This window comes from Hydra vulgaris, chromosome 06 (genome assembly GCF_038396675.1).
Source record: "Hydra vulgaris chromosome 06, alternate assembly HydraT2T_AEP".
NCBI classification, from domain to species: domain Eukaryota; kingdom Metazoa; phylum Cnidaria; class Hydrozoa; order Anthoathecata; family Hydridae; genus Hydra; species Hydra vulgaris.
In genome coordinates, this window is record NC_088925.1 from 28,694,061 (window position 1) to 28,721,418 (window position 27,358).

Genomic DNA, 27,358 nt, shown 5'->3' on the forward strand with positions numbered 1-27,358 from the left:
ATAATCAATAAGAAAAATCACAAATTTGAATCCATTCGATTCAGGTAATTGAATTAAATCCACACCAACTTGCTTCATTACTTGTTGTTCCACTTTAACAGGTTTTAAAGCAGAAGAGACTTTAAGATTTCTGTTGGAGGTTTTCTGACATCGCTCACATTGATTTATATGCTTTGTGATATCTCCCACTATTGAATGCTAAAAAAATCTTGAAGATACTTGCTTTCTAACAGCATTAATGCCAAGGTGACTTGGTAATGCAACAGCTTTCTCTGAAGTTCCTAGACCCTCATGAACTTCTTTAACTATGTTTAGTTGCTTTTCTCAATCTATTACCACAATCACCTACGAGAAACAAAAGTTTGTTTGTAGACATTTAAATAAAAACAATAATTAGAACCAAAAAATGTTAAAAATTTTTTTGAAACTTTGAATTAGTTAAAAAGTTTTTCTCACCAATATTTCTTTTGCAATGCATCAATTTGTTGTCAATTGCAAAGTTTTTACAATGCCTTTTAAAGTTTGCTTTTTTTCCTCTCTCGTTTACATCTTCAGGAAACTTTTTGTCATTCAAATATTTCTTGATACCATGAAAGTTAATATTTTTGTACATCTTGAAAACGCCGAAAAAATAAACACTAAAAACTGTATATAAAAAAAAACAGTAAAATAATAACCATAGCAGTAAAATTCCAACGTTGAAATTTTACTGCGCAGTAAAATTCCAACGTTGAAATTTTACTGCGCAGTAAAATTTCAAAGTTGAATTTTACTGCGCAGTAAAATTTTAACGTTGGAACTTTGCTGCGCAGTAAAATTTTAATGGCAGTAAATTAAAAGCGCTACACCGGGAAAGCTAAAAATTTATACATATTACGCATATGTTATAAATATTAAATTCAGGAGGGCCCGTGGTGCTTTTAGCAATCATTTACATATATAAATTTTATTTTTTATGAAAAGTGAAGTGAAGCCAGAGTACCCAATGAATTATATATATATATATATATATATATATATATATATATATATATATATATATATATATATATATATATATATATATATATATATATATATATATATATATATTACGCATCTTTAAATAAAATCAAATTCAGGGACACCTTTAGCGCCCGTTTTTTAGCAATCATTTATATATATAAATTTTATTTATTTTGATATCAATAATGTAATCGCTGTTTAAAAAATATTTATCAAGTATTGAAATTAATTATATTCATTCAAACTTATGCAAATATATAATTTATTATAACATAATATCATCCGGTGAAACATAAATAAATAGTATATACTTATTTATTTTAATTACAAAAAATAATTTATTTATTGTAATTAAATAAATAAGTATCTACTATTTATTATGTTTCACCGAATGATGACTAAACTAATTGATTAATTACTTTTAAAAATTTACATAAATTTATAAAAACAATTTATTTTTATTTTAATTAACCGCTAAGTTGTAATTTTTACTGCGTTACGGATTCGGAGTCAGGAAATCAGGAGATCTATTATATAATTATTCAGGTCACTGATTCGGTAAACTGGATCACCAGATTCCCTAATTCCGTTAAAATTAGCGGTTAATTATAATAATAAAAATAAATTGTTTTCACGCGCTTCGAATAATTAATCAATTAGTTTAAACGTCATAATCCGGTAAAACATTTCAATATCGGTTTTTAGACACGATAAAAATAAAAAAAAAACCAAAAATTTCACTTCGCAAAGTAAAGTAAATAATAATTTGTTTATTTACAAAAACGAATTAAATTATATATTTGCATGAATATAATTAATCTAAGTTCCAAATAAATTATTTTATAAAATGATTTTATAAAAGATTATTGATCTCAAAATAAATTAAATTTATACATGTAAATGGTTGCTAAAACGAGCATCAAAGTTGAAAAGGTAAGTTTTCTATTGTAAATAAATTTTTTCATAAAATTTTTGTGAGTTTAAATTAATAATAAATTTAATACCTCTCCATAAGAAATTAAATTTATTATATATTAAGTATGCGATATATATATATATATATATATATATATATATATATATATATATATATATATATATATATATATATATATATATATATATATATATATATATATATCTTTGGCTTCCTCCGCTTCAACTTAATATTTTGTAATTTATATGGGTAGATGATTGCAAAAACGGGCGCCACTAAATTTACTAGTACTAGATGTTAGTTGACTTAATGATCAACCATTTATTTTAAATTTAAGTTTAATATCACAATTTTTATATGCACATTTTCGCCTTTTTGCTTTACTTTTTTTGCTGTTGTTAAAGATAAGCAGGTTTTTATTAATAATAAAAAATATAATTTAACAGTAGCATCACAGTTTTATCTAAACGTCATGCCACAACCATTTTAAGTAAAAAGAAATTTTAATTTATTCTTAAAATTATATTATACTTTATTGCTGGCGCATCCATCATGCATATTGAGGATTTCGACGCATATTCGCGGTTTTTCAAAAGCACTAATCACTAAATCGTCTTAATGAATACTTATTGATAACATAAGTTAAGATATTGTATATATTTTGTTTAGTTATACTCAAAAACAATTTATTGATTAAAAATCTTTTTATTTTAATAACCGTATCTTAACAAAAAGATGCGAGACGGTTAATCCGGTGGGTTGCGCGTCTTGTATTTTAATAGGTTAAAAAAACCACGACTCTAGTTAAAACAAACTCTTCAATGAAAAAAATGTTTGTTTTTTCGGCAACGACGACTTTTACTCAAATATTTTCTTTGAAAACACGTTAAGCGTAAAATTAAGCCTAGTTATTGATAATAATAAAAAATACTAATTTATAAAAGAGTATGCATTAAGTATAAATAACTTTGTTGTTTAATATTTTTATAAAGAACTTGTAAAATTAAATTTTCAATTAATTAATAAAGTTTGTTATTTTAATTTTTGGACAATGCGATGCAAAAATTTTTAAAATCAAATGATCAAAATCTATAAAGAAATTATATTACTGACGACACGGGCTTCAAAGTGCTGGGGCACAATGGTAAATTTTGTCAAAAAAAAAAAAAAAATTGTCAAAAAATTAAAAAAAAGGTCCTTTAGAAAAAAAATGATTCTTTTATTTATCTTCTGAAAGAAATTATGACTTCAAATACCAACCTAAGTGTGTGCTCTAACACGTTCCTTAGGTTAAAAAAAAACGCTGGTATTGATTTTTGTTATTAATTTAAGTAATATTTCAAATATATTTGTTAAAATTAATAATACCAAAATTGAATTTCATAGTCTAATGAAGTTCATAGTCTAACAATCTTTAAATTTTTATCTATATGTAATATATATATATATATATGTCTCTGCATATATGTCTCTGCATATATATATCTACATATATGTATCTGCATATATGTACTTACATATATAAATATATAAAATATACATATATAAAGAACAGTGGAAAAAAGAGCGTCGTCATATTTAAAAGATTTTGAGAATCTATCGAACATGTATAAATGTCATCGAATATACCAAATATATATAAAAGTCCTTGTATTACAAGGACTTTTATAAATGAATAATATATAACTTTTTAAATGCAACAACGCGACGTATACACACACACACACACACACACACACACACACACACACACACACACACACACACGCACGCACGCACACATACATACACACACACTCTCTCTCTCTGTTAATACTTATGTCAAATAAGTATGTAAAGCATACTTATTTGACATAAGTATTAACATATAAATTTTTGGTGTTCGCTCCATGTCTGGAAGTTAGGTATCAAAAAATACTGCATCCGCGCCTGATATATATATATATATATATATATATATATATATATATATATATATATATATACATATATATATATATATATATATGTACATATATACATATATATATATACACGTATGAACAGCAAATATATATATATATATATATATATATATATATATATATATATATATATATATATATATATATATATATATATATATATATATATATATGTATCAGCTCGTAAAAAAAAAAAAAAAAATTTTTTTATTAAAATTAAAAATTAAAATATTTTTTTTTTTTACGAGCTGATGATTGCTGGTACTAATAATCCAGCGAAAATTTCTAATAACAATTTATTAATTGTATTAAGAGAATTTGTATTAATTGATGTTTTCTTACTATATATATATATATATATATATATATATATATATATATATATATATATATATATATATATATATATATATATATATATATATATATATATATATATATATATATATATGTATATATATATATATATATATATATATATATATATATATATATATATATATATATATATATATATATATATATATATATATATCAGTGATGGAACCAGGGGAATGGGGGTATGCATTTCCCCCCACCAGAATCTGAAAGTCCTAAAATATCTTAGAAATAGAGGACCTTTTTTTTTTTTAGGAGACGCAAATGTGATACAAAATACCAAAATATTTCAACAACTTTTACAGTTAATGAATGAACTTAAATGCAGATAAACATTTTTTTTTTAAACATCAGATAAACATTAATTGTTAGTCACTTAAAAAGTGTTGATTAATCCTTGTATCAATAACTAGGATTACATAAAAACTTGTAGAAAAATTGAGTTTTAGCGACTTAGAAAGTCGAGTTTTATGCAAAAGCAATTTTTTATTTTATTAGTTGTAAATATAAATTTAATTATTACATCTCTACTGTAAAGACTTTACAAAAAATTTTAATAATGTCATTAGTTTTAGTTATACTGAAATTTGAGCAAAAACCGATCAACAAAAGTTTAGAATGTAATGTTCCATTAGGATCATTAATGATTCTTTTATCAACATGTTATATTTTTTGATAATTATTTTATTTATTAGTCAATAATTATTTGTGGAAAGGTTTCTTTGATTTGTAGTTTATTTAAAGTCGTTTTTAAGCTTGAGAAAATGTTTCAAGTATTTAGCATTTAAACTTGTATACTATAAAGTAGTATTTATATATCTGTTTGGATATGAGACCGATGGCGGGCTTGTTCAAAAAACGTTTGTATTTGCATTATTTAAAGGAATTTAAATGATACTTTTGCATATCCTAATCTCTAACTGCAGTTAGTCATTAAGTAATCTATAGATTAAAAAGAACTTTGTTATAACTGTACTAACGTAACATAATAATGTTTTCTGTGATTTACTTATATCATGTGCTCTTAAAAATATTATATTTGAAGGCCATATTTTACTTCACATCATAAATAACATCTTTAAATAATAAATTACCGCAGAAACCTAACGCGAAATTACGAGAATTTGCGTGCAAATTTAGGAATTGATGCTACCAATCCGTTGTGTAACTTATGTTATCTTATTTATATTATTTAAGTAATGTTCAACTCATGTTTGGGGCTTGGATACACAGATCTCCATATAAACGTTTAAATCTCCTTATGTGTAGGGTTTATTACCTTTTTCGCTTGAAAAGAGTTGTAATGTGAGCAATATAGCTACGAATACAGGATATTTGATCCCTAAAAGTAAATTTATGGAACCTCTAAATACATGCTGTATTGCTCTGATATAGGTATAACTACAGAATCTTGAAAAGTTGCTTGCGCTCCTCCTCTTTATAGCCTCCCCCTCCCCAATTTAAATGAGTCGTTACGGCCATGTATATAGCTTAAGAAAATAATACATTTCAAAAAAATTGAGACCGAAAAATATTTAATGAATCATATCCGCTTGGTGCGTATAAGCTGCAATGAAACATGAGTTTATATTTAAATCACTTTAAACACGAATCTTTATAAATAATGATTACCATTTTGCGAGCTTAAAGAGCAAGTTGCAAGAATACTAATTGAAGTTGTTTCAAAATTAAAGATAATTAAAACTTGTAATATAACACAAGTTAATAATGGATGTCTATTGATAAGATAAAAGTAAGTAATTTTTCAATAACAATTGGATATTAATAAATGTTTTATTAATCGTGATATTAATCGTGTCTTATAATTAAAAAAAATTAAAAAAAAAAAAACCTCCAAGTTGAATGCTCATTGAAAAAGCAAATTTATTTAACTTAAATGATTTTTTAACATATTTAAAAGTTCACATAAAAATTCAAAACAATAAAAAATTTTAAATCAAAATCCATTTATATATATATATATATATATATATATATATATATATATATATATATATATATATATATATATATATATATATATATATATATATATATATATATATATATATATAAAATTTATATTTATATATATAATTTATAATATATATATATATATATATATATATATATATATATATATATATATATATATATATATATATATATAATTTATAATAAATAAATTTTGCCCAAATAGTAAAAATTACAAAAAATGTGCTATAAAAAAATAAAAAAACACTGAAATATATAAGAAAATGTTGATAAATCAAAGATCCAAATCACCTTGATATTAGTATATTATATAAATATATTTTTTTATAATTCACCTCCCCAAGGCTGAGAAGGCCACTACAGATGAGGAGGCTACTTGTTGTTACAACCCTCTCTCAACTCTATGATTCCGAAACACGAACCTTGATGAACAAGGCTGCTGCACGGAGAAACAAGTTGAGCGCAGTACTACCAGGAATGTGGTGGAAATCAAACTCGGAACCTCTTGCTTATGAAGCGAGCGCTCTACCACTACACCACTACTGCATATATATATATATATATATATATATATATATATATATATATATATATATATATATATATATATATATATATATATATATATATTGTTATTTTATTGTACCAAGTTGAGATACAAAGTCTCGTGTTCATTTGAGAGTGATTGATATAATGTAAATTGTTTACAAAATAGATCAGTGTTAATATATATGGAGTTAGATTATTGAAAAACTTAAAGTTTCATGCCTTTCTGCCATCATCGCCATTTTTTATTCTTTAAATCATGAAAAAATCATTAAAAAATAAAGAATACAGAAAAAACAATAACAAAGCAATAGAAGAGTTCTGATGTCATAACAAAACAATTTTTAATTGAAAAATTGCTTAATCACCCGTGTCGAATAGGACAAGAAGAAACTTGTTTTAATGCCTGCACTTGGATACTATTTCACTTTTTTGTTTAAAAACAAGAACTTTTGTTTTGATGGTGCTAAAGTTTGTGAACTTGTGGGAATTTAACTTTTGTTATAAATTGCAAAATTTTATAATAAAAATGATTTCGGATTATTCCATGATGATGATTTAGCAATTTTTAAAAATATGAGTGGTCCTCAAATAAAAAATATTAAAAACATTTTAAAGAAATATTTATAAAAAACGAACTCACTATACTCTGCTTGATTCTAAGGGTTTTAGGTTGAATTTCAAAAGACATGAGGTTTTTCTTCAGATTCTATTAATATGTATATGTACGAGCTGGAATTTGTTTAAAGTAAAATCGAAAGCGTTCCTTTTAAGTCCAAAATTGATATTTTCCGAAATCCAGAAAATAGTGCCTAAAAGATTATATCATTTGTATTATTCTAGCTATCTCTTATTAAAAAAATCATAGAAACCATCATGACCATCCATTATCTTTGTCTTAAAAATGTGGTTAATTTAATATATAATAATACCTTTAATGATTTGATGACTTTACGGCTTACGTGCAACTAGAATTAGTATTTTTGGGTCCGTTATATATATATATATATAATTGTTACCTTTTCTAAACTACTGCAGGGTTTCAAAGCAGGGGTATAACTGAATTGGTGTTACTAGCATCATTTCATCTAATAATTTGAGAACTTTACGTTCAGATAGTAATCTGAACTTAAGGAGGCAAAAGTTCTCAAGTCACCTGATGAGCTTATTGTACCAGTACAGTAACAACAAGCATGTTTTCCACCATGACTCTATAATAAATTATTTTATTATTCTTAGATTTAATGTTTTAGTAGCTACTTGTAAAAATTAATAAGATTAAGCAAAATCTCTTACTGATATGCCCAGAAGTACGTTTATGAGCTTTAGGTCAGAAGCCACAAAAAATTTGAGCTGATTTAGATTAATTAATTTAGTAAGCATTCCAAGATTATGGTTATTCTCCTTGATGTAACGTGTCAAAGCCAGAATTATCACCTTGTTCTCTCTCTGAGTCTTCCTGGTTTCTATTTTGCTCCTCTAACCTCTGTTTCATCGAAAATATTCATAATAATTTGAAATTTAATTTCAATTATAATAATAATAATTCTAATTTTATTTCTTTTATTTGAGTAATATAAAGTAGGTTAAGTTACTAAACCTTCACTGAACCCTGTCCTTTGTTAATTCCAACTCTAACAATGGCTTTCATAGGATCTAATTCACGTAGAGAGCAGATTTCTTGAACAAGTCTGGTAAGATCTTCAATGTATTCAACATCTTTTAACACTGAGTTTTCAAGTTCATCTTCCTTTCCATTTTAAAAAACAATTTTTTTGTAACTGTAAAATTTATCTAGAGCATGAGACCGCTTCATAACCGTAGCAATTGAATTCTTTTCAACACCTGATTGTGAAATACCATACTGTAAACAATGTGAGATATATTAAATATTATAGATTTTTCGAAAAAAAAAATTGATGTACTGCCGTTTAAATTATGTAATAAAATATTTAGAGACCTAAACGACCAAGATCTTTTCATAGATCTCTAAGAATATTACGAACAACATTTTCAGGCAGATCATGATTTTTCTTGATATCAAATATTGTATCTGTAGAGACTACTTTATTTTTTTTAGAGTTTGGGTTTTAATACTTATATAATAATTTCTTAAATTAAAAATATTGTGGCTGCGCTTGTCTGATACCATACAACAAATTGGACATAAGCATTGATCCTCAGTTGGAGCAACCCTTCCTACCTTTATAAGTAACTCTCTTTCACTTTTCCAAACCTCTTCTATCATTTTTGCAGCCTTTCCTTGCTGTGAACGTGATTGTTTGTATTTTTAGTGAAATATTTTAGAAAAAATTTAATAAAATATTTATAAAATATAATTACCTTTTTGGCATAGAGAGCATTTTCGCAACGCCAACAAAGTCCAGTGGGAAATGCATATATCAAAACTGAATCCTTCGTGTACATAGTCTCAAACTAGTGTCACCAATGATGACATACTGCGACGAGAGTAATTGTCTGTTTTGTTACAGCAACAAAAACAAACTGAATCTCTGGACTTATGATTTTTTTCCTTAAAAGATGAGCCATTTGATATGTAATATTTATCTACTTTTGTTATTCAAAATAAATGTTTATTGATTTAAAATGTTATAAAAAGTAGTTAACTTTTACAAAATAAAATTTAAAAAGTTGTAGATTTTTTTTGCAATATTTCTAAACAAGTCATCAACCGCTTTAAGAGCTTTATTAGTGAAATTATTTAAGGTATTATTATATATTAAGTTAACTACATTTTGAAGACAAAAAAAATGAAATGTCACTTAGGTTTCTATGATTTTTGTAATAAAAGTAAGCTTGAAATATAAAATTAAGCTTAAATAATAAAATTAATATTGTTTTTTAAATGGTAATTTCTGGATTTCAGAAAATATCAATTTTCGGCTAAAAAGGAATGCTTTTAATTTTATTTTCAACACATTCCAGCTCGTACATATACATATTAATAGAATCTGAAGAAAAACCTCATGTCTTATGAAATTCAACCTAAGACCCCTAGAATCAAGCAGTGTAAATCAATCAGTGCAACATGAAAGTTATAAATTACCTTTACGTCACATTAAATCTCATCATGTTGATTCACACCACCAGCCTAATAATTTAGAACAGCTTCCACATTCAATTAAGTTAAGGTTGTCTGCAAATTCTTCAAGTGAAGAAATTTTCCTAAGACCTACTCCTATGTACAATGACGCACTGTTAAGGTCTGGTTTTAATTATAAACTTTCATACCACCCTAATTTAAATTTACCTCATACCAAAAACCATAAACGCAACATCATTTTGTTTAACCCTCCTTTCAGCAAAAATGTAAGCACTAATGTAGGAAAAAGCTTTTTAACCTTAGTCAACAAACACTTCCTAATAAAGCACAAACTCTACAAAATTTTCAACAGAAACACGATAGAAATAAGTTATAGCTGTATGCCGAATATGAAATCTATTTTAAATGCACACTATCAATAAATTATGAACAACAGAAAATTTCCACCTAGAACCAACTCAAACAGCCTTAATAAAAATACCTGCTCTTTATCAAACAAATGCTTAACAAAAAACATTGTATACCAAGCTAATATAAGTTCCAATGATCCTACCAACACTCCTGTCAACAAATTCCACATCGGTATAAGCAAAACACCATTCAAAATTAGATATGCCAACCATATAAAATCATTTAACATTCTAAAATACATAAATAACACTGAACTATCAAAAGAATTTTGGAAATTAAAAGATGCAAACTTAAATCCAGTTGTTAAATGGAAAATAATTAAACAACTGAGGGCTAATATATATATATATATATATATATATATATATATATATATATATATATATATATATATATATATATATATATATATATATATGTGTGTGTGTGTGTGTGTGTATATATATATATATATATATATATATATATATATATATATATATATATATATATATATACAGTGCTTCCAGAAAGTATTAGCGCACTCATATTTTTTTTACCTATGGGAACTTCAAATGAGTGTAATTCGAAAACAATAAAAGGCTGATTGATAATTTTTTTTTAACTTATTCATAAAATAAAGCAGAATTACTAATTGTCAAATATATAAAGGATATTTCTTTATTATTATCTTGAACTTAATTAGAATACAACAAGAGTGATAAAAACAATATTAAAAAAGTGTGCAAAAGTATTAGCGCACTTACAGTTTTTCAAAGATGGTAAGAAAGTTTAATATTTTATGTGACCACTTTTGTTTTTAAGGCATGCTAAGACTCTGCGCAGAATAGAATCTATAAGTTTTCTGATTAATTCTTGTGGCACGGTATTCCACAACTCTTGCATCTGCGTTTTGAACTGCGCCAAGTTAGTGGGCTTGCTTTTTTATAATTTGCAGTCCATCCAACTCCAAAGATTCTCAATAGGATTTAAATCAGGTGAGCGAGTGGGCCAAGGCATTAGATTAAACCATTTTATTTCCATGTATTGCTTTATTGAGCGTGCTGTGTGGCAAGGAGCTTTATCTTGTTGAAATTGCCAGGTGGAGTTTGCCTTGAAAACGTCCATTGATGGCTTTAAATAACCTTCTAATATCTCTCTATATCGATGTTGATTAAGGCGATCAGTGTGAAGATGCGCCAGTCCATTGCTAGATCCAGCAATGCGGCCCCGAATGCTAATTGAACCTCCTCCTCTTTGAACTCTTGACATAAAAAAATGAGGATTATATTTTTCGTTTTTGTATCTCCTCACGACAAACCTTTTCTTGCGATTAATAAGTTCAAAATTTGACTTGTCTGAGAAAATTACCTTTCTCCATTGCTCTACAGTCCATGCAGCTCTCTCTTTGCACCATTTTCTTTGCTTGAGATGGTTTTTGATACTTAATAGTGGCTTCTTTGTTGCAAAGTATGAATTGAGATATTTTTTCTTCATAAGCTTGCTAATTGTTGATCGGCTTACTTGATGTGCACCCTACGCTGTATTCAGGTCTGAGGCAGTTTCGGCTATGCTTATGTTTGGGTTGCGACTAGCGAGCATAATTGCTTCATTTTTGTCTCTTTCTGACATTTTTTTTGGACGACCAGAGCGACTTTTGTCTTTGACTGTTCCAAACTCATTATAGTTTTTGAGCGTTGTTCTAACGCTGCATTCACTGATTTCAAGTTGACGTCCAATTTCTTGATTGAAGAGACCACTTTTGTTCAGGCCAACAACTTGCCACTTTGTTTCAATTGTTATCCTCCTTAAACCCATATTTTTGTTGTTGAAATTTTGAAGTATTAACTAACAGTATTTCAAATGATATTTCCGCCACTTCAATTTATTCTTCTTACATTTTTTATTGACTATTATTAATCAGCAGAGAGTTTTTAACAAAAATTAACCAAGAAAGTTTTTCTCTAAGGAATTAAACGAGTATGCTAATACATTTTAAATGAGTGCGCTAATACTTTTGCACGCTTAATTTCAGACATTTTTCTGAGTAATCATTAAACTTCTAATTAACTCATAAAAAAAACAAGCAGGTTGACAATATTTGACATTATAACTAAATTTAATTGGTTTTACCTTTCATTTAAACAAAAAACTAGTTCAAAATTAAAATTACTTTGCAATTTATACTGATTTGAAGTTGTCTATAATAAAAAAATTACGAGTGCGCTAATACTTTCTAGAAGCACTGTGTGTATATATATATATATATATATATATATATATATATATATATATATATATATATATATATATATATATATATATATATATATATATATATATATATATATATACTCTTGCATGGTCGTTTTTAAGTTTGTACCATAAAATGTCAGTTTTAGGTTGTTTTTTTAAAAAATTATTTTAAAGAATTTTAAAATAATAAAAATTATTTAAATTATTTTTAAAAATCTTAAAATAATTAAAAAAAAAAATGTTTTTATTTTTAAAAAATAAAATAAAAACATTCAGAATGTTTTTAAAAATGTTGTAGTCTTTTAATTTGCGATTTTGTGGTTTTTTAAATTTAAATAGTTTCCACAATTTGATTAATGTGTTGTTATAATCTAACCTTAATTTTGTCAGTTTAAAAACCATACACAAGCTACGAGTTGTTTTTGACCATAAACTTTATATTTAAGCTCTTTACTATAGGTGTGTGTGTATGTATGTATGTATGTATGTATGTATGTATGTATGTATGTATGTATGTATGTATATATATATATATATATATATATATATATATATATATACACACACCTATAGTAAAGGGCTTAAATATATATAAAGTTAATGTCCTTAAATAAAAAAAAAAATAAAGATAATTTTATGACGTCAAAATCACAATGAACTAATGAGCGAAGCCGTTTTTTATTTAAAACAAGGCCTGTGTATATATATATATATATATATATATATATATATATATATATACATACATACATACATACATACATACATACATACATACAGGGACTATTCTAGACCGTTTTCGACAGTGTCAATCGTATTTGGGTGCTGCCAAAAATTGAAATTTGAGGATCTTTTCTTTTTTTTTCTAACAACAATTGTTATTTTTTTAGTGATAAAATTTCTGGGACGGGGGAGTACTGTCGCCCAAATTTTTATCCTAGAATAGCCCCTTATATATAAATATATATATATATACATAGGCCTTGTTTTAAATAAAAAACGGCTTCGCTCATTAGCTCATCGTGATTTTGACGTCATAAAATTATCTTAATTTTTATTTTTTTATTTAAGAAGGTTAACTTTTTAAAATTACTGTATTAAAATAAATTACCACAAATGTTTTACTTTTATAATGTTGTCAACAAACAAAAAATATTACGTATAGTATAGTATTAAGTATATACAGTTGTGCTTTCACTTGTCTTATGGCAAAAAAGTTAAACGTGCGCTTTATGAATATTTTTGATACAGTGTTATAAGTTATAACATATTTACAAGGAGTTTTATTTTTTGTAAAAAATCAAAAAAAAAAAGAAGAAAAACCAAGAAAAAATTCAATTTTTTTCTGCTTATCATTATTGCAATAATCAAGATCTTCCTATATTTATGAATAGGAATGTACTCGACGAGTCATCTACCCTTCATCTTCTAGGATTAACTCAGGATTCTGTTCTTTATCTCTATAAATCTCAAATCTGTCCTTGTATGGAATACTGTTGCCATATCTAGGGTGCTCTAAAGAGCTAGCGTCTCTTGTGCCATCTAAAATTCATTCTTGTATTACTCGTCATTTAATTAAGTCTAATCCGTTTTAATGTGTTTAAATTTTAACCTCAATAATGCCAGTTAAAATTTTAAGAACTATAAACATAAGCCATATTAGTCTAGGATAAAAAAACTGTATAAAAATTTAAAAATTTTGTAAATAAATTAAAATAATACAAGTAATAAATTCATATTAATTAACAACTCACATTCAAAATACTTTATATAACTCTCACATTGCATATAATATGGGCCAACAACTATTGTACATATCTCTAATAAGGCACTTTGAAAAGTTTTTACTTACACTTGCCATCATCAAATGTTTAAGTCTAATGTTAGACGTCTAAATCTAATTTTTAAAATCTAAAACAATATTGCAAAAAAAATTTTAAATACTTATAACCACCTCATTCATAATAAGGTATCAAAAGTGCTGCAATTTTTAAACTATCTGCTAGGAAATATTTTTCTATGAAAACTGGTGCATAGAAAATGCATGAAAAAAATTTGCTAGATAGATTTTAAAAATTTGCAGAACACTCCTTTGACAAGAATTTACATGAGAACATCAACGAAATTTTGAGCTAATAAATCAATAAAAGTGTTTAGTAAAATGTTGAGCTAATAAATCAATAAAAATGTTGAGCTAATAAATCAATAAAAATGTTTAGTAACCATGCATAAACATAATATAAAAGAACAATGTTAGCTTTTCTTCTTTGGAAAAATAATCTGTTTATTAATGTTTGTGATAAGAAACACCACAAAAATATGTTTGCCTAGTGCTACCTTTTAAAAATGTCAAAAAAACGTCGCACAGAATTTTAGCATAAAGTTCAGTTTGCAGATCCCTATTACTGTGTACCTAACCATATGGTTCTACAATGTGACTCTAGTGATAAATGGATCTATATTAAGTGTAACAGTATTGATGATAAAATCTATAACTTCTTATAAACAGAAAGTTTGGGTTTCTAAAAGTTGTTTGCAAAACAACATACACTTTTTCTTCCAGGTTACCCTAAATGATACTTCATATAATTTTGTAGATGAAACACAAACAAATTTGAAATTTTACACAAATTTTAACAAGCTAAAAAATAAAGTGCAAATTGAAATACAAGGTGAGTTCTTATTTCTAAATACAAAAGATAAGAGAGTTGGAGTCAACTTCGATAAAAACTGAAAAAAATGAAATATTTTTAAGATACATTTACTGCCATCACTTTATTGCTCAATGTCTACCTGCAGTCACTAATTGAAAAACTGTCCATCAGAACTAATGATGTAATTGTTCATTAATTATAGTTTTTTTTTCTTTCAAAAAACATTGTATAAACCATGTCTGTATTAATATTAAGATATGGCTTATTTTTTCTTGATCGAAAAATCTGTTGCCATGCATTTGTCACAGACAAATGCCTGGCATTTGCAACAATAACAAAAAAACAAAAAAAATAGAACCTAAATAAAAAAATCACCAAACAAAACAGACACTAGACTAAATTCATTTTTTTAAATTAATAATAGACTTGTCCTCTGCTTTTGAGGTTATGCAAGGTTTTCCTTTTTTTTTTTTTCCTTTTCTTTTTTTAATGATGGTTTCACCTCCCGATATGGCAGTAATCAAAAAGCCCAGTTGAAAATCTAGCTTTTTTAGCAACCTCAGCTCTGGCTAACAAATAGTATTAACAGTGTTAATATTGTACAAATAAAAAAATTAAATTGATAAATTAAAAAAATTAACTTCTTAAACATAATATAAATCAATCATTGATGAGTTAGCATATAGATGTTTACTTGTCATTTAAATGTCAGGTTATATAGTTTAAATCTTTACTGACTTAAATATTAGACTTGCCGATTATATAGTATGGATTACTATCTTTTGAAAATTTTTAAATGAGGACCATAAAAAGGAGGCCATTTAAAAACCTTAGTCAAAATTTTGAGACACTGCATTTAAGAATTTTATTTCAGATGGGAAAAATAAAAGATTTGAAGATTCAACTTGATCAAAATACACCATATTTTGCTGGAGATCTTATTGTGGGTCAAGTTACATTTAACCTAATAAAATGTTTGTCAATCACTCGTATTTTACTTTCGTTTGAAGGTAAGTTTTTTTTAGTTTTTTTTTATTCAATTATTTCTACTAAACGTAATTTTATTTCAAGTTTTAGAAACTCAACGGCTCTTTAAAATTAAAATAATCAATTTAATCTGATATCTTAAACATTTCTATCATCCCCCTCTTATTCCTTCTTGTAATGTAGGTAAACCAAATTAAAACCATGTCTTTTGGTAGTTTGATCATAGTTGATCTATACTTTACATTTTACATACTAATAATATCTGTAATTCAATATGGTTTGTTAACTGCTGCTGCATATTTAAGTTGTGACTGAATAGGTGCTTGTATAACAGTTTTAAAATGTTTGACTAATAATTTAAGCTATATAATTTACAGCTAACATGTTTGACTAATAATTTGACCCATCTAATAATTTGTTTAAATCCTTTTGAATAGCATTGTTGCTGTTCATTTAGTTGATAAGTATATCAGTAGACCAGGGTGTTAGCCAGGAAAATAATGAAAGCCAGGAAAAAAATGAAAAAAGTCATTGCATTCTGATATGAAAAAAAGTTTGAGGCAATCCATGGCTCGCGCTCACAGTTTCCTAACTCAAAACCATTTTTTATTCCATACACAGGTTTTGAAGTAGTGGGGGGGGGGGGGGGGGATGCAATTGTCAGTTTTTGAAAAAGACCTCTTAAAAAAAAAGAAGGTACTCTAGAAAAAAAGTGGGAGGGTCCATGCCCCCTGACCCCTTGGTGATGCTGGCCATGCTTTTAAATGAGAAACTTGCTAGCCCTGGCAATTTTGGTCAAACAAAATGTTTGTTAAACAAATTTTCATTGCAATATGTTGTTTTAGAATTAACTTGAATAACTAGTGCTTTTTAGGGGCAGAGTAAGATTTGTTCACTGCACGAGGGTAGCAAGTAAATTTTATCAGCACATTTGAATATCTAGTATACTAGGTATTTAAACAAACAAAAATATTTAAAAACTTTTTTTTTTTTTTAATTTACAAATACCAAATTTACGTAAATTTTGGATTTTTTAGTTTAAACAAATAATAATTAATTTTCGTATTTATAAATATTGTTTTTGTAAATTAAACTTTTGCATTTGTAGTAATATAATAAAATAGAAATAATATAATAAGATAAAATAAAAAAATATTATGTTTGTTTTATAAAAATTTATGTATATTTAACTTCTTTTAAGTTTTGTGCAAATATAATATAAATGATGCATTTATGTTGAACAACATGTTTTGAATTAGTAGAAAGTTATTTAAAGTTCATTTTTTTTTAATCATTTATTATGAATCATATAAAAATAGAGGCTTAAAAATAAATGTAAAATGCTTTAATTCAAATGATAGATATAGATCCAGTCTACTAAAAAAGGCATTTTTTCATATTTGGCTTCGGCTTATAAAGCATGTAATCTAAAAACACCTAGTATTATATGTAAATGTAAAAATGTCACATTAACTTCACGAGTTTTATTCTTTTTTGTTGATTTTGGTATTGCTTACCGCTAATAAGCATGAGAAATACTGAAGTAATACTTTTTAGGAGTATAAATTTAATTATAATATTTTTAGCAAACAGATAAATTTCTAATTGGTTACAAAAAAAAATCTACTAGTAATCAAGATGCTGTTGTTGATTCAAGCAAAGGTAGTGAACAAGTGGGTAAAAATGCCAAGATAAGAAAATATAATTTATCCTATTTATTGTTTGGATTTATATGCATTATTGTAGATGCTGTGGAGAGACTATGTGTTTGTTTTATACAAAAGCTTTGACTGTAGTATGAGACCTGGTACCACTTCTTATGAGCATGCATTCTGTATATATTCAAGGGTTGAATTAAGCGATTGTGAAATGCAAAATCTGGAAAAATATCTGGTCTTTAAAATTTTAGTTTATACAAAATCGTGTTCTTTGTTTCCAAGGGGCGAATCAACTTAAATTTGTTAATGAAAATGTTATTTAAAATAAAACAATAAACTTACAACTACAAAAGTAATAACACTCTAGTAACTAACTGCATTATAAAAGTAATAACACTATAATAGTGTAATTACTTTTATAACGCACTTATAACTTTATAATTCTTTCTTTGTTCAAACAACATAAGTAATCCCAAATTTTAATGGAAGTAGAAAAGCATCTAGAAAAATAGAGTGAATATTCAAATAATATTTAAAATTTAAGGAACTTAAACAACTTTATAAAAACGTACTGTATAAAAGTTTAGCATTATGAAAAACGTTACTAATGGTCCATAAAAACGCGCGATTTAAAATCAACCATTAAAAATTTTTAATTAGTTGATTTTAAAATTAACGCGTGTTTTTACGGACTGTTAGTAATGTTTTGCATAATGCTAAACTTTTTATGCAGTACATTTTTATAAAGTTGTTTAAGTGTATTTGTAAAAGTTCCTGAAGTTTTTAATAATATTTCCATTTTATTTTTTCTAGGTGTTTTTCTACTTTAATTAAACTTTGAAATTACTAATGTTGTTTGAACAAAGAATGAACTTTATTAGTTATGAGTGCGTTATAAAAGTAATAACACTGTTATAGTTTTATTACTTTTATAATGCAATTAGTGACTAGAGTGTTACTACTTTTGTAGTTGTACGTTTATTGTTTTGTTTTTTATAATTTTTTCGCTAACAAACTTAGAGTAATTTGCTCCTTGAAAACAAAGTACATGGCTTTGCATAAACTAAAATTTTCAAGACCAGGTTTTTTTTCCAGATTTTGCAAATCACAATCGCTAAATTCAACCCTTGAATATTGGTAAACAAATAGAATTTTTCCAAATAGGATTAGATGAGTATAATAAAGAGAAAAAAAAAGCGATTTAAAAAATTGTTTCTGTTCCTAAAAAAATCACACACAAAAGCAAAAACTTTAGTTTTACGAGCAGCTATTGATATGGTTAAAATAATGTTTAGCAAGTCATATGCGAAACAGTTGCAACAACTTGCTGATAATACATTTGGTAGAAGAATCAATCAAATTGTGGCAGTGGTGTAATAAGCACTTGCCTCATAAGTGATGGTTCTGAGTTCGATCCCCATCACGTCCTTGGTAGTACTGTGCTCAACTTGTTTCTCCGTGCAGCAACCTTGTTCGTCAAGGTTCGTGTTTTGGAGTTATAGAGTCAAGAGAGGGTTGTAGCCACAACTAAAGTAGCTTCCTCAACTTTATTTGAGGAGGCTTCTTTAGTTGTGGTTATATAATATAAAGAAAAATGAGAATGATACAAAGTCAAATGATAATAAATTCGACATATTATTAGTGAAACCTGACTGACATGACTATTCCTGATGGTTTAGTCAAATTGAGTGACTACTCTCTGCTGAAAAAGGATAAAAATAAACTCAGTGGTGGACTGGCAATCTATTTCTGTTCTATCTTTAAATTTTTTCAATTGGAAGGGAAAGTTCCTAATTTATTGAAAACAGATTTTTTGCAGTCAGATTTCCAGCTTTGTTTATCATCCATATTTGGGGCATCTTTCTATCTAAAAACTTTAAAACTGTTACAAGCTTTTATCAATTAAAATTTTGGTAAATTTGAGTGTCTCATGCTGTGCTGGAACATTAATGATCTCCGAAAGTATTATAACGATTTTCTAATTCGCTTAGTCAACTTGTACCGATTTCCACATGTGGGTGTAACACTCGCGATATCATTGCCACTAATGCAGTATTTAATTCCTTTCCTTCAGAAAAAATTTAATCTTTCTCAATTTGCTTTTTTTTTGCAGTTAAAAATGCTTTTAAATTATCTAACACTGTTTTAGCATAGATTAAATTGTATTTATTTCGTCATTCTTAAAAGATCATTGTTTCCAGAGTCTCTGACTTCAGTCCCCACTAATACCACTAGTGGAGTTCCACAAGGGCTGTCCCTGTACAATTTATCTTTGTCATGGTAGTCATCGGTATATAGAACCTTGATTACCATGGCCTAAATGACCTTAATTGGAACATTGATTTCAAAAGGATCCATCAGAAGTGTTGCATTGGAATGTCTGTTTTCCATTGCCTGGCATCATTTGGTATCTCTCCTGATTTAATATGGCAAAACTTATCTTGCCCTAGTCCCTTCACAAATTACTTTTGCTTGGCTCATGTTTTACGATATTTCTAGCTCTCAATTCATGAAACTTTCGGCCATGGAGAAACGTGCAGCAATCATATGTATCATCCACCCGTGTTCAAAACAACCCTTAAAGCTTCTTGAAGGCATCTGTCTCAGATAACCCAAAAAAGTTGCCAATTTGAAAATTGAATAATCACTCCCTTCGAACATTGTTAGACCTATAGTGTAAGTTCTCAGGAATTAGTGTTAGTTGCAACTTCTGCCTTAAAAATCAACTCAATAATAAAAGTCCAACTATATATTTTTTTAATAAATGGTATTGGTGTGGAATTGGTATTAGGAAACCTCAAATAATTTTTGCTTTTACTATTAAATCGCTGGTAAAGTAATTAAATTATTTTTGCAATAAGTTATGTTTTTTATTTGTTACTCAGTAACTTTTTAAAAGTATTAGTTGCAAAGCCTTTAAAAAAAAAAAAAATTATGGCGTCAAATTGATGCTAAGCTTATGCATTAAGAATTTTTTATTTAAAACAAGGCCTGCTATCAGTAAAACTTTTTTTTTTTTGTCAATTAAATTTTTTCTCTTTATGTACCACTGAATTATTTAACCACTTTTATTTAGGAAACTACTGCTATAGCACATTTGAATATACGTTTAGCCACTTATTTTGGCAACCTAAATCCTTTTATTTACACAAACAAAAGAAAAAAAAACAAAGAGTGATAAAAAAAACTTATCACTGCCCTAACCTTGAGTGTTCTTCATTGTCAGTCAAAGTATGTGCCTAAGCCCCCACAGGTGTCTATTTTAGTATGACATCCGATCTAAATGTATTTTATAATTGTATATACACACATTTACATCATTGTGTTGAAAGATCATCATACTATTTAAATGGGTGTGTTATAAAAAATATAGTAAGCTTTTTTTCATGCGCAAATTATTTTTAAAGAATAAATGAGTGATGTTTTGTATAGGTATTGGCAAATGCAAAAATGGTGTACATTGCAAAGAAAATATTCACAGCTGTAAAATTACATTATTTAATGATGAACAAAGTCATCAGATTGGATTTTATAAATATCCATTTAATATACAGCTACCTGAAAAACTTCCAACATCAGTAAAAATGGATAATGCAAGTATATCCTATAAAATTTCAGGTGAGTTCTTAATGAAATATTTATTTAAAAAATGATTTGCTTTTATTTAACTTTTTTAAATATATTTGCAATTTTAGTTTATTTTTACTCTTGATAAAAGAAATTGGAAAATGCTTTGTCTATATATATGTATATGCTTTGTCTATATATATGATATATATATATATATATATATATCAGTCTTTTCCATTTAGCCAGCGCTTTCGTGCTCAAGTCTTGTTGCATTGGCCCACATGCCTGCAAAAACATTGGTGAACGCAAAAAGTGCTTGCCAAAAAAAATAAAAGCATTTTGTTTTAAATTGCAACAAAACTGATTTGTTTTTTTGTTCAACTTTTATAAAAAATGGCTATTTTTTTACTAGTTTTTTTTTTTAATTATTTCATCTAGTATTTATTTAACGCATTCTTTCCGCTGTTTTAATTTGAATAGCAGAAAAAAATGAATTTTTGAAATTGCCCTGGCAAACTTAAAACTGACCATCCTACCAGCGTTTTCTTATGTGCTGGCATTAAATTTTAAACGGAGAAGACTGTATACATATACATATACATATATATATATATATATATATATATATATATATATATATATATATATATATATATATATATATATATATATATATATATATATATATATATATAAATATATATATATATATATATATATATATATATTTTATTTTTTTTTTTTTATTCACCTCCTAAAGGCCGAGAAGGCCACTACAGAGGAGGAGGCTACTTATTAGTGGTTAATAACCCTCTCTCAACTCTATAGCTCCGAAACACGAACCTTGACAAACAAGGCCGCTGCGCGGAGAAACAAGTTGATATATATATATGCGGTAGTGGTGTAGTGGTAAAGCGCTCGCTTCAGAAGCGAGAGGTTCCGAGTTCGATCCCCACCACGTCCCTGGTAGTACCGCGCTCAACTTGATTCTCCGCGCAGCGGCCTTGTTCGTCGAGGTTCGTGTTTCGGAGTTATAGAGTTGAGAGAGGGTTATAACCACTATTGAGTAGCCTCCTCATCTGTAGTGGCCTTCATGGCCTTGAGGAGGTGAAAAAAAAAAAAAAAAAAAAAAAAAAAAAATATATATATATATATATATATATATATATATATATATATATATATATATATATATATATATATAAGAATAATTAATTTAAGAAAGGAGTTATAACCTAAGGCATTTAACTTGGTGTTTTACTGAATGTATATCATCAGACTTTTGATTCAATGCTACACAGTGTATTGCTTTATTAAAGCTAGGTGGAAAAAAGTTTAGGAAATAGACTAACTAATGAAATTTTCAGTTACAGCCGCGCATTGGTTGTAACTTGAGGTTTTAATTATGAAAAACATTCCTAAATGACGAGTTATGTCCTAAATGGCAAGTTATGAACTATTAAAGTGACTTTAAAATTCAGTTTAAAAAATTTAGTTTAAATTAATTTTTTAACTTTGTTGAATGTATTCAAGCAGTTTTTTAGTAGTGTTTAGCTAAAGTCTTAAGGTATACAAAGATGCGTAATTTATCTCCAAATTATTCCTCAATTTTTTGTAATTTAATTTTTTTCAGATCATGTGTGCTATTTATTATGGAATTATTTGAAGAATGGCAGAAGCGTAAGCAAGAATAAAGAAATTCTTGTTTATTAGATTTTATTTTGCAAAGACTTTTTGTTACTGACGTAGCTAATGCAATTTGTAATTCAGAGGTTTTTGCACTTAAAATTTTTGTGTATTCCATCAAAATCCTCAATAAAATAGTCTTTTTTGTGGTGGCAGGTAGTTGGATCATGACTAGGCATTAGCTTGTTGGATTGACTCTAAATGTAATAGTTATTCTTTTAAACAGCTGCAAAAGTGGTCTTCTGAATTAATAATTCTATATTAATAGCTCCAGTCACAGCATTTAAAAACAAAGATTTATAAACTCTGATGCAACTTATGAGTTTCTGTTTATATTTTCATTTGTTCCATTGAGGCTGAGTGGGCAGTGCGAAGGGGTCTAAATACTTTGTTGCAGAATTATTATTTTTATTTTTTTAAAAGAAAAAGATGTATCTACTACAACAGACTAACCAATTAAAAAAAAAAGTCTTAACTTATTCCAACTCTATGAGACTCATTAAATCTCAAATTACTGTTAAACATGACCTTGTTACTCTCAATGATAGATGGAAAAGTGTGCAATCCCTTGACTATTATAAGTTCTCAACAAAAATGTTACATGTTGTGGGATTTCTAATGTGATAAATGATGAATTTAAAGACTTAAAATGATGAATTTAAAGCATTTCAAAAATTAGTTCTGAAACCAAAATTCTTTATTCTAATTTGTATGACATATAGATTAGAATAAAGAGGCTGGAAACTAACTTATAGTTTCAAATATTATGTGATACTATATGTCTGTTACTGTGCTCAAAAGACTTATACATAGTACAGAAGTTATAAAAACTTTTTTCCAAAAGATTCATCTAATAATAATTTTTAGAATATAATTATTTATTTTACATTATCAGCTATATTATAGTTATATTTACTTTATATTTTTTAAATTTGATTTTATGCAAAAATCTTATTAATAATTTATGTGTTGAAATTAACTATTTTTATTACTAAACTTCTTTTAGACTAAAATTCCCTAAAGCATTAAAATAATCAAAACGTATCAATAAAACATCAAATTAATTTTACGTTTTTTGCACCTAACTTGTAGGTGATTCACTATATAAATTGATAGCCTTACACTTTTGATACATAACACTGAATTTTTAACATTTTGATTTTGAACTGAATTTGAATATCAGGCTTGATTTGATGTTTGAATTTATAACATCAGACTTTTGATTTTATATGACAAAAAATTAATCATCTTTGACTTATGGTTTAACATTTGAATTTATAACTTCAAATATTTTTTTTCGAAAATTACAATTAATTTTACGAAAATTTTGGAAACATTTTTTTTTTTCAAAAAAGGTAAAGAATAAAATAATTTTGGGCTAGTGAACACTGTAAAAAACGTTTTTGGATTTAAAATTGTCTGTTTCTCTGACTATTTCTGCATAGTTTAAATGCTTCAGTATCCTTTCAACGAATTTATAAATGCTTCAGCATCATTGCAACAAATTTTTAATGACATGACACAAAAACTAAGAAACATATTTTAACACAATTTTTAGGCATTTAAAAATCTTTAAAAAAATGTTTTACAGTATGCTTTTGAGTTTGTTCTTTTTCTGGTGTAGTATATATATATTCTTGTAAATCAAGTATTTTAGACAGCAGTTCTCTGTTTTATTAGCTAAAATTAAGTGCAAAGGTTCTTCAAATAAATCTTTAAAGAGTCGAATACTGATCACTGAAGTCATAGATGCAAACATATGTAATACACCTTCTGTTACAATTTTGCGCAAGACGCCATCTTTATTCTCTAACAAGCAGAAGTTAAGCAGTAAAGGTAACTAACAAATTTTTGTATCCAGCTCCATGCAGCTATTGTTATTATAGTTAAGAAACTTGAGTGTTATCATTATCATCACTATAAGAAACCACAATGTTATCATTATCATCATTATAAACAACCTCATTGATATTATTGTTATCATTATTGTAAGCAATTAGTATTAATTTTTGTTATAAGAAACTTAATATGCTAGTATCATATTGCTATTATCTTTTTTATAAATAACCTCAGCATTATTATCAGGAAATTTTGTATTTGTTTAAATATTTGTTACTATAGAGTTATTATCAGGAAATGTTGTATTTGTTTAAATATTTGTTACCATAGAGTTATTAGTCAGTCTTCAAAGAAGTGTTTATTGTGCAGAAGAGCAGATTGTATTAAACATTCAGTATAAAGATCGAAGCCCTCGATATATGGGTAATATTAAAGCAGTATTAAATAGATATGTCTTATTTAATCCGAAAGAAAATAAATATCGTTTTTCTGTGAAAAAAAAAATCAAAGAAGTATCAGGTATTCTTTATTTATTTTTTTTTTTTTTCACCTTCGAGGATGTTACTTATTTTTTTATTTTTTTGGTGTGATGGGGATTAAATTCTATTCTTTTCGCTTGCAAAACTGCCACTACCACTAAACCATTTTTTTCCTACTTTAAGTGTTATAAGTTCTGCAGCCTTTCCTTATTTTTGAATGAAATTCTTTTTTTTTTAAAGACAGCATACCAGATAAAACCACTGAAAGATCACTTTTGATACCAGTTCCTAAATCAGTAATGCCATCAAATTGTCTTGCTAATGCTGTCCAAGTTAAGTATGTTTTACATGTTAAAATAGTTGGTTATCCTGAACATAAAATACCGGTAATTATTGGGACCAAAGCAAAAGCCATCTCTACTTCTTATGAAGAAATTTTCAGAAGTATTGACATCAATGAATATCCTCCAGGTAAAATTTTTGTATCAAAGTTCTTTATAAATTACAATTATTAATGAGATAGCGGAATTTAAAAAAAAAATGTGTATAAGGTAAAAGTTACCTTTTGGTAAAAACAGCATAAAGAAACAAATTTTGCATTGATATGCTTTTGTGGTTTCTACAGGGCTCGACTAATGCGGGTTGTATTATTAAATTTTGTGTACTTCACATGTTTTTATTTTTTATCTCAGCACAAAGGAGAATAAGATATAAATTTTAATTAAATTGTTCTGAGCAAAAATTTCAAAAAATTAATTCAAAGTCAAACGAGAGTCGAACCATTAAATTCGAAAAAATGAATGGTTTTTACATTTTAAAAACTTAAAAACGTGGTACGCTGAAGGAACCGCAAGAACTAGGGAAACCTCGAAAGCAGATGTAACTTTTTTTAAAGCTATTTTATAAATGATTTAATAAATGATAGTATTGGATTTTACACTTAACTTACTATATCTGTTTATTCCTTGATACAGGTTATGGAAATACAGTTATGCCTACTGCTCCGTCTTATATTGATGATAACTTTGATCAGTTTGAAGAGTGTGATAGACCACTAAGTACAATGTTTCTTTATCCCCCAGAATATATTCCACAGAATGAGTTTGACATCCCGCCATCATATAACGAAACCGTCAGTGTGATAAGTTCTTCATCAAATGAAAATATTTAAAATAAATTTTAGTACAAGACTTATTAAAGCATTAACTTATTTAAAATAGTTTATTTTATTGTGGCTGGCCATTATTTATTTTGTTTTACTCTTGTTTGCATATTTTCACTCGCTGAAATGTTTTATACAAGTAATTGATCAGCTATTTATGCAAATCTGCTTACATATGATCGAGATTTAATATCCAGTGCTTGAGGATTAAAGCAAAACGCCTAAAAGAGAAATACATTCTGTAAAATTAAATAAAAAATTCAGCCGTATCTAAAAAAGTTTTTGAAAAAGTTTACTGATATAAATTGATTTGAATGTTACGCTAAAAGAGAATGGTTAGAAAGAGTAGTAGGAGTTTTAAAATTTATTTGTAATCTTATGTTAAACTAGAGGTTCCAAATCTCCAAGTAAATTTTAGTAATGTAAAAAAAGATAAATAATGTAATTTTGTAACATAAGTATAATATATCAATAGTTTTTAAAATGAAGATTGTATTTTTCATTCGTAAAAAAGTACAAAAGGCTTACAGTTCACTTAATATAATTAAATCAATTGGATTTAAATTTTTGAAAGATTTATAAAAAAAATTGTATGCTTTACTATTTTAAACTGAGTCAAAATTCAAAGAAGTTGTTACCGAGGTTAGTCAATGGAAATTGCTTAGTTATGTTTTAAATTTTTTTATTATTAATATATAAATGATCATTTATGTTTTTAAAAATTATTTTTTATAAATTTTATCATTTTTATTTTAAAATAACAGAATAAATAAAATAATAAATATATA

General features: G+C 26.5%; 1 protein-coding gene across 2 annotated transcripts; it reads left to right on the forward strand.

Moving 5' to 3' along the window:
* The first annotated feature begins 1,811 nt into the window (after nucleotides 1-1,811).
* On the forward strand, nucleotides 1,812-27,058 carry LOC101241389 (arrestin domain-containing protein A). 2 transcript variants are annotated; one of them, XM_065799803.1, is made up of 7 exons: nucleotides 1,812-1,938; nucleotides 16,064-16,199; nucleotides 21,267-21,452; nucleotides 24,771-24,926; nucleotides 25,260-25,448; nucleotides 25,649-25,879; nucleotides 26,383-27,058. In XM_065799803.1, exons 1-7 carry the CDS (start codon nucleotides 1,906-1,908, stop codon nucleotides 26,577-26,579), a joined length of 1,128 nt encoding a protein of 375 aa, XP_065655875.1. In that variant the 5' UTR covers nucleotides 1,812-1,905; the 3' UTR covers nucleotides 26,580-27,058. The 2 variants fall into 2 exon arrangements, with proteins under 2 accessions (XP_065655875.1, XP_065655876.1); XM_065799804.1 differs by lacking the exon at nucleotides 1,812-1,938 and adding an exon at nucleotides 5,759-6,037.
* The last annotated feature ends 300 nt before the right edge of the window (nucleotides 27,059-27,358 follow it).

What these genes read in the sequence shown, in the direction of transcription:
- LOC101241389 (XM_065799803.1), top strand. Translation starts at nt 1,906, where the DNA reads ATGGTTGCTAAAACGAGCATCAAAGTTGAAAAG. An exon ending in TATTTTACTTTCGTTTGAAG is followed by an intron (nt 16,200 to 21,266) that starts GTAAGTTTTTTT and finishes TGTTTTGTATAG; the next exon opens with GTATTGGCAAATGCAAAAAT. An exon ending in AAAAATCAAAGAAGTATCAG is followed by an intron (nt 25,449 to 25,648) that starts GTATTCTTTATT and finishes TTTTTTTTAAAG; the next exon opens with ACAGCATACCAGATAAAACC.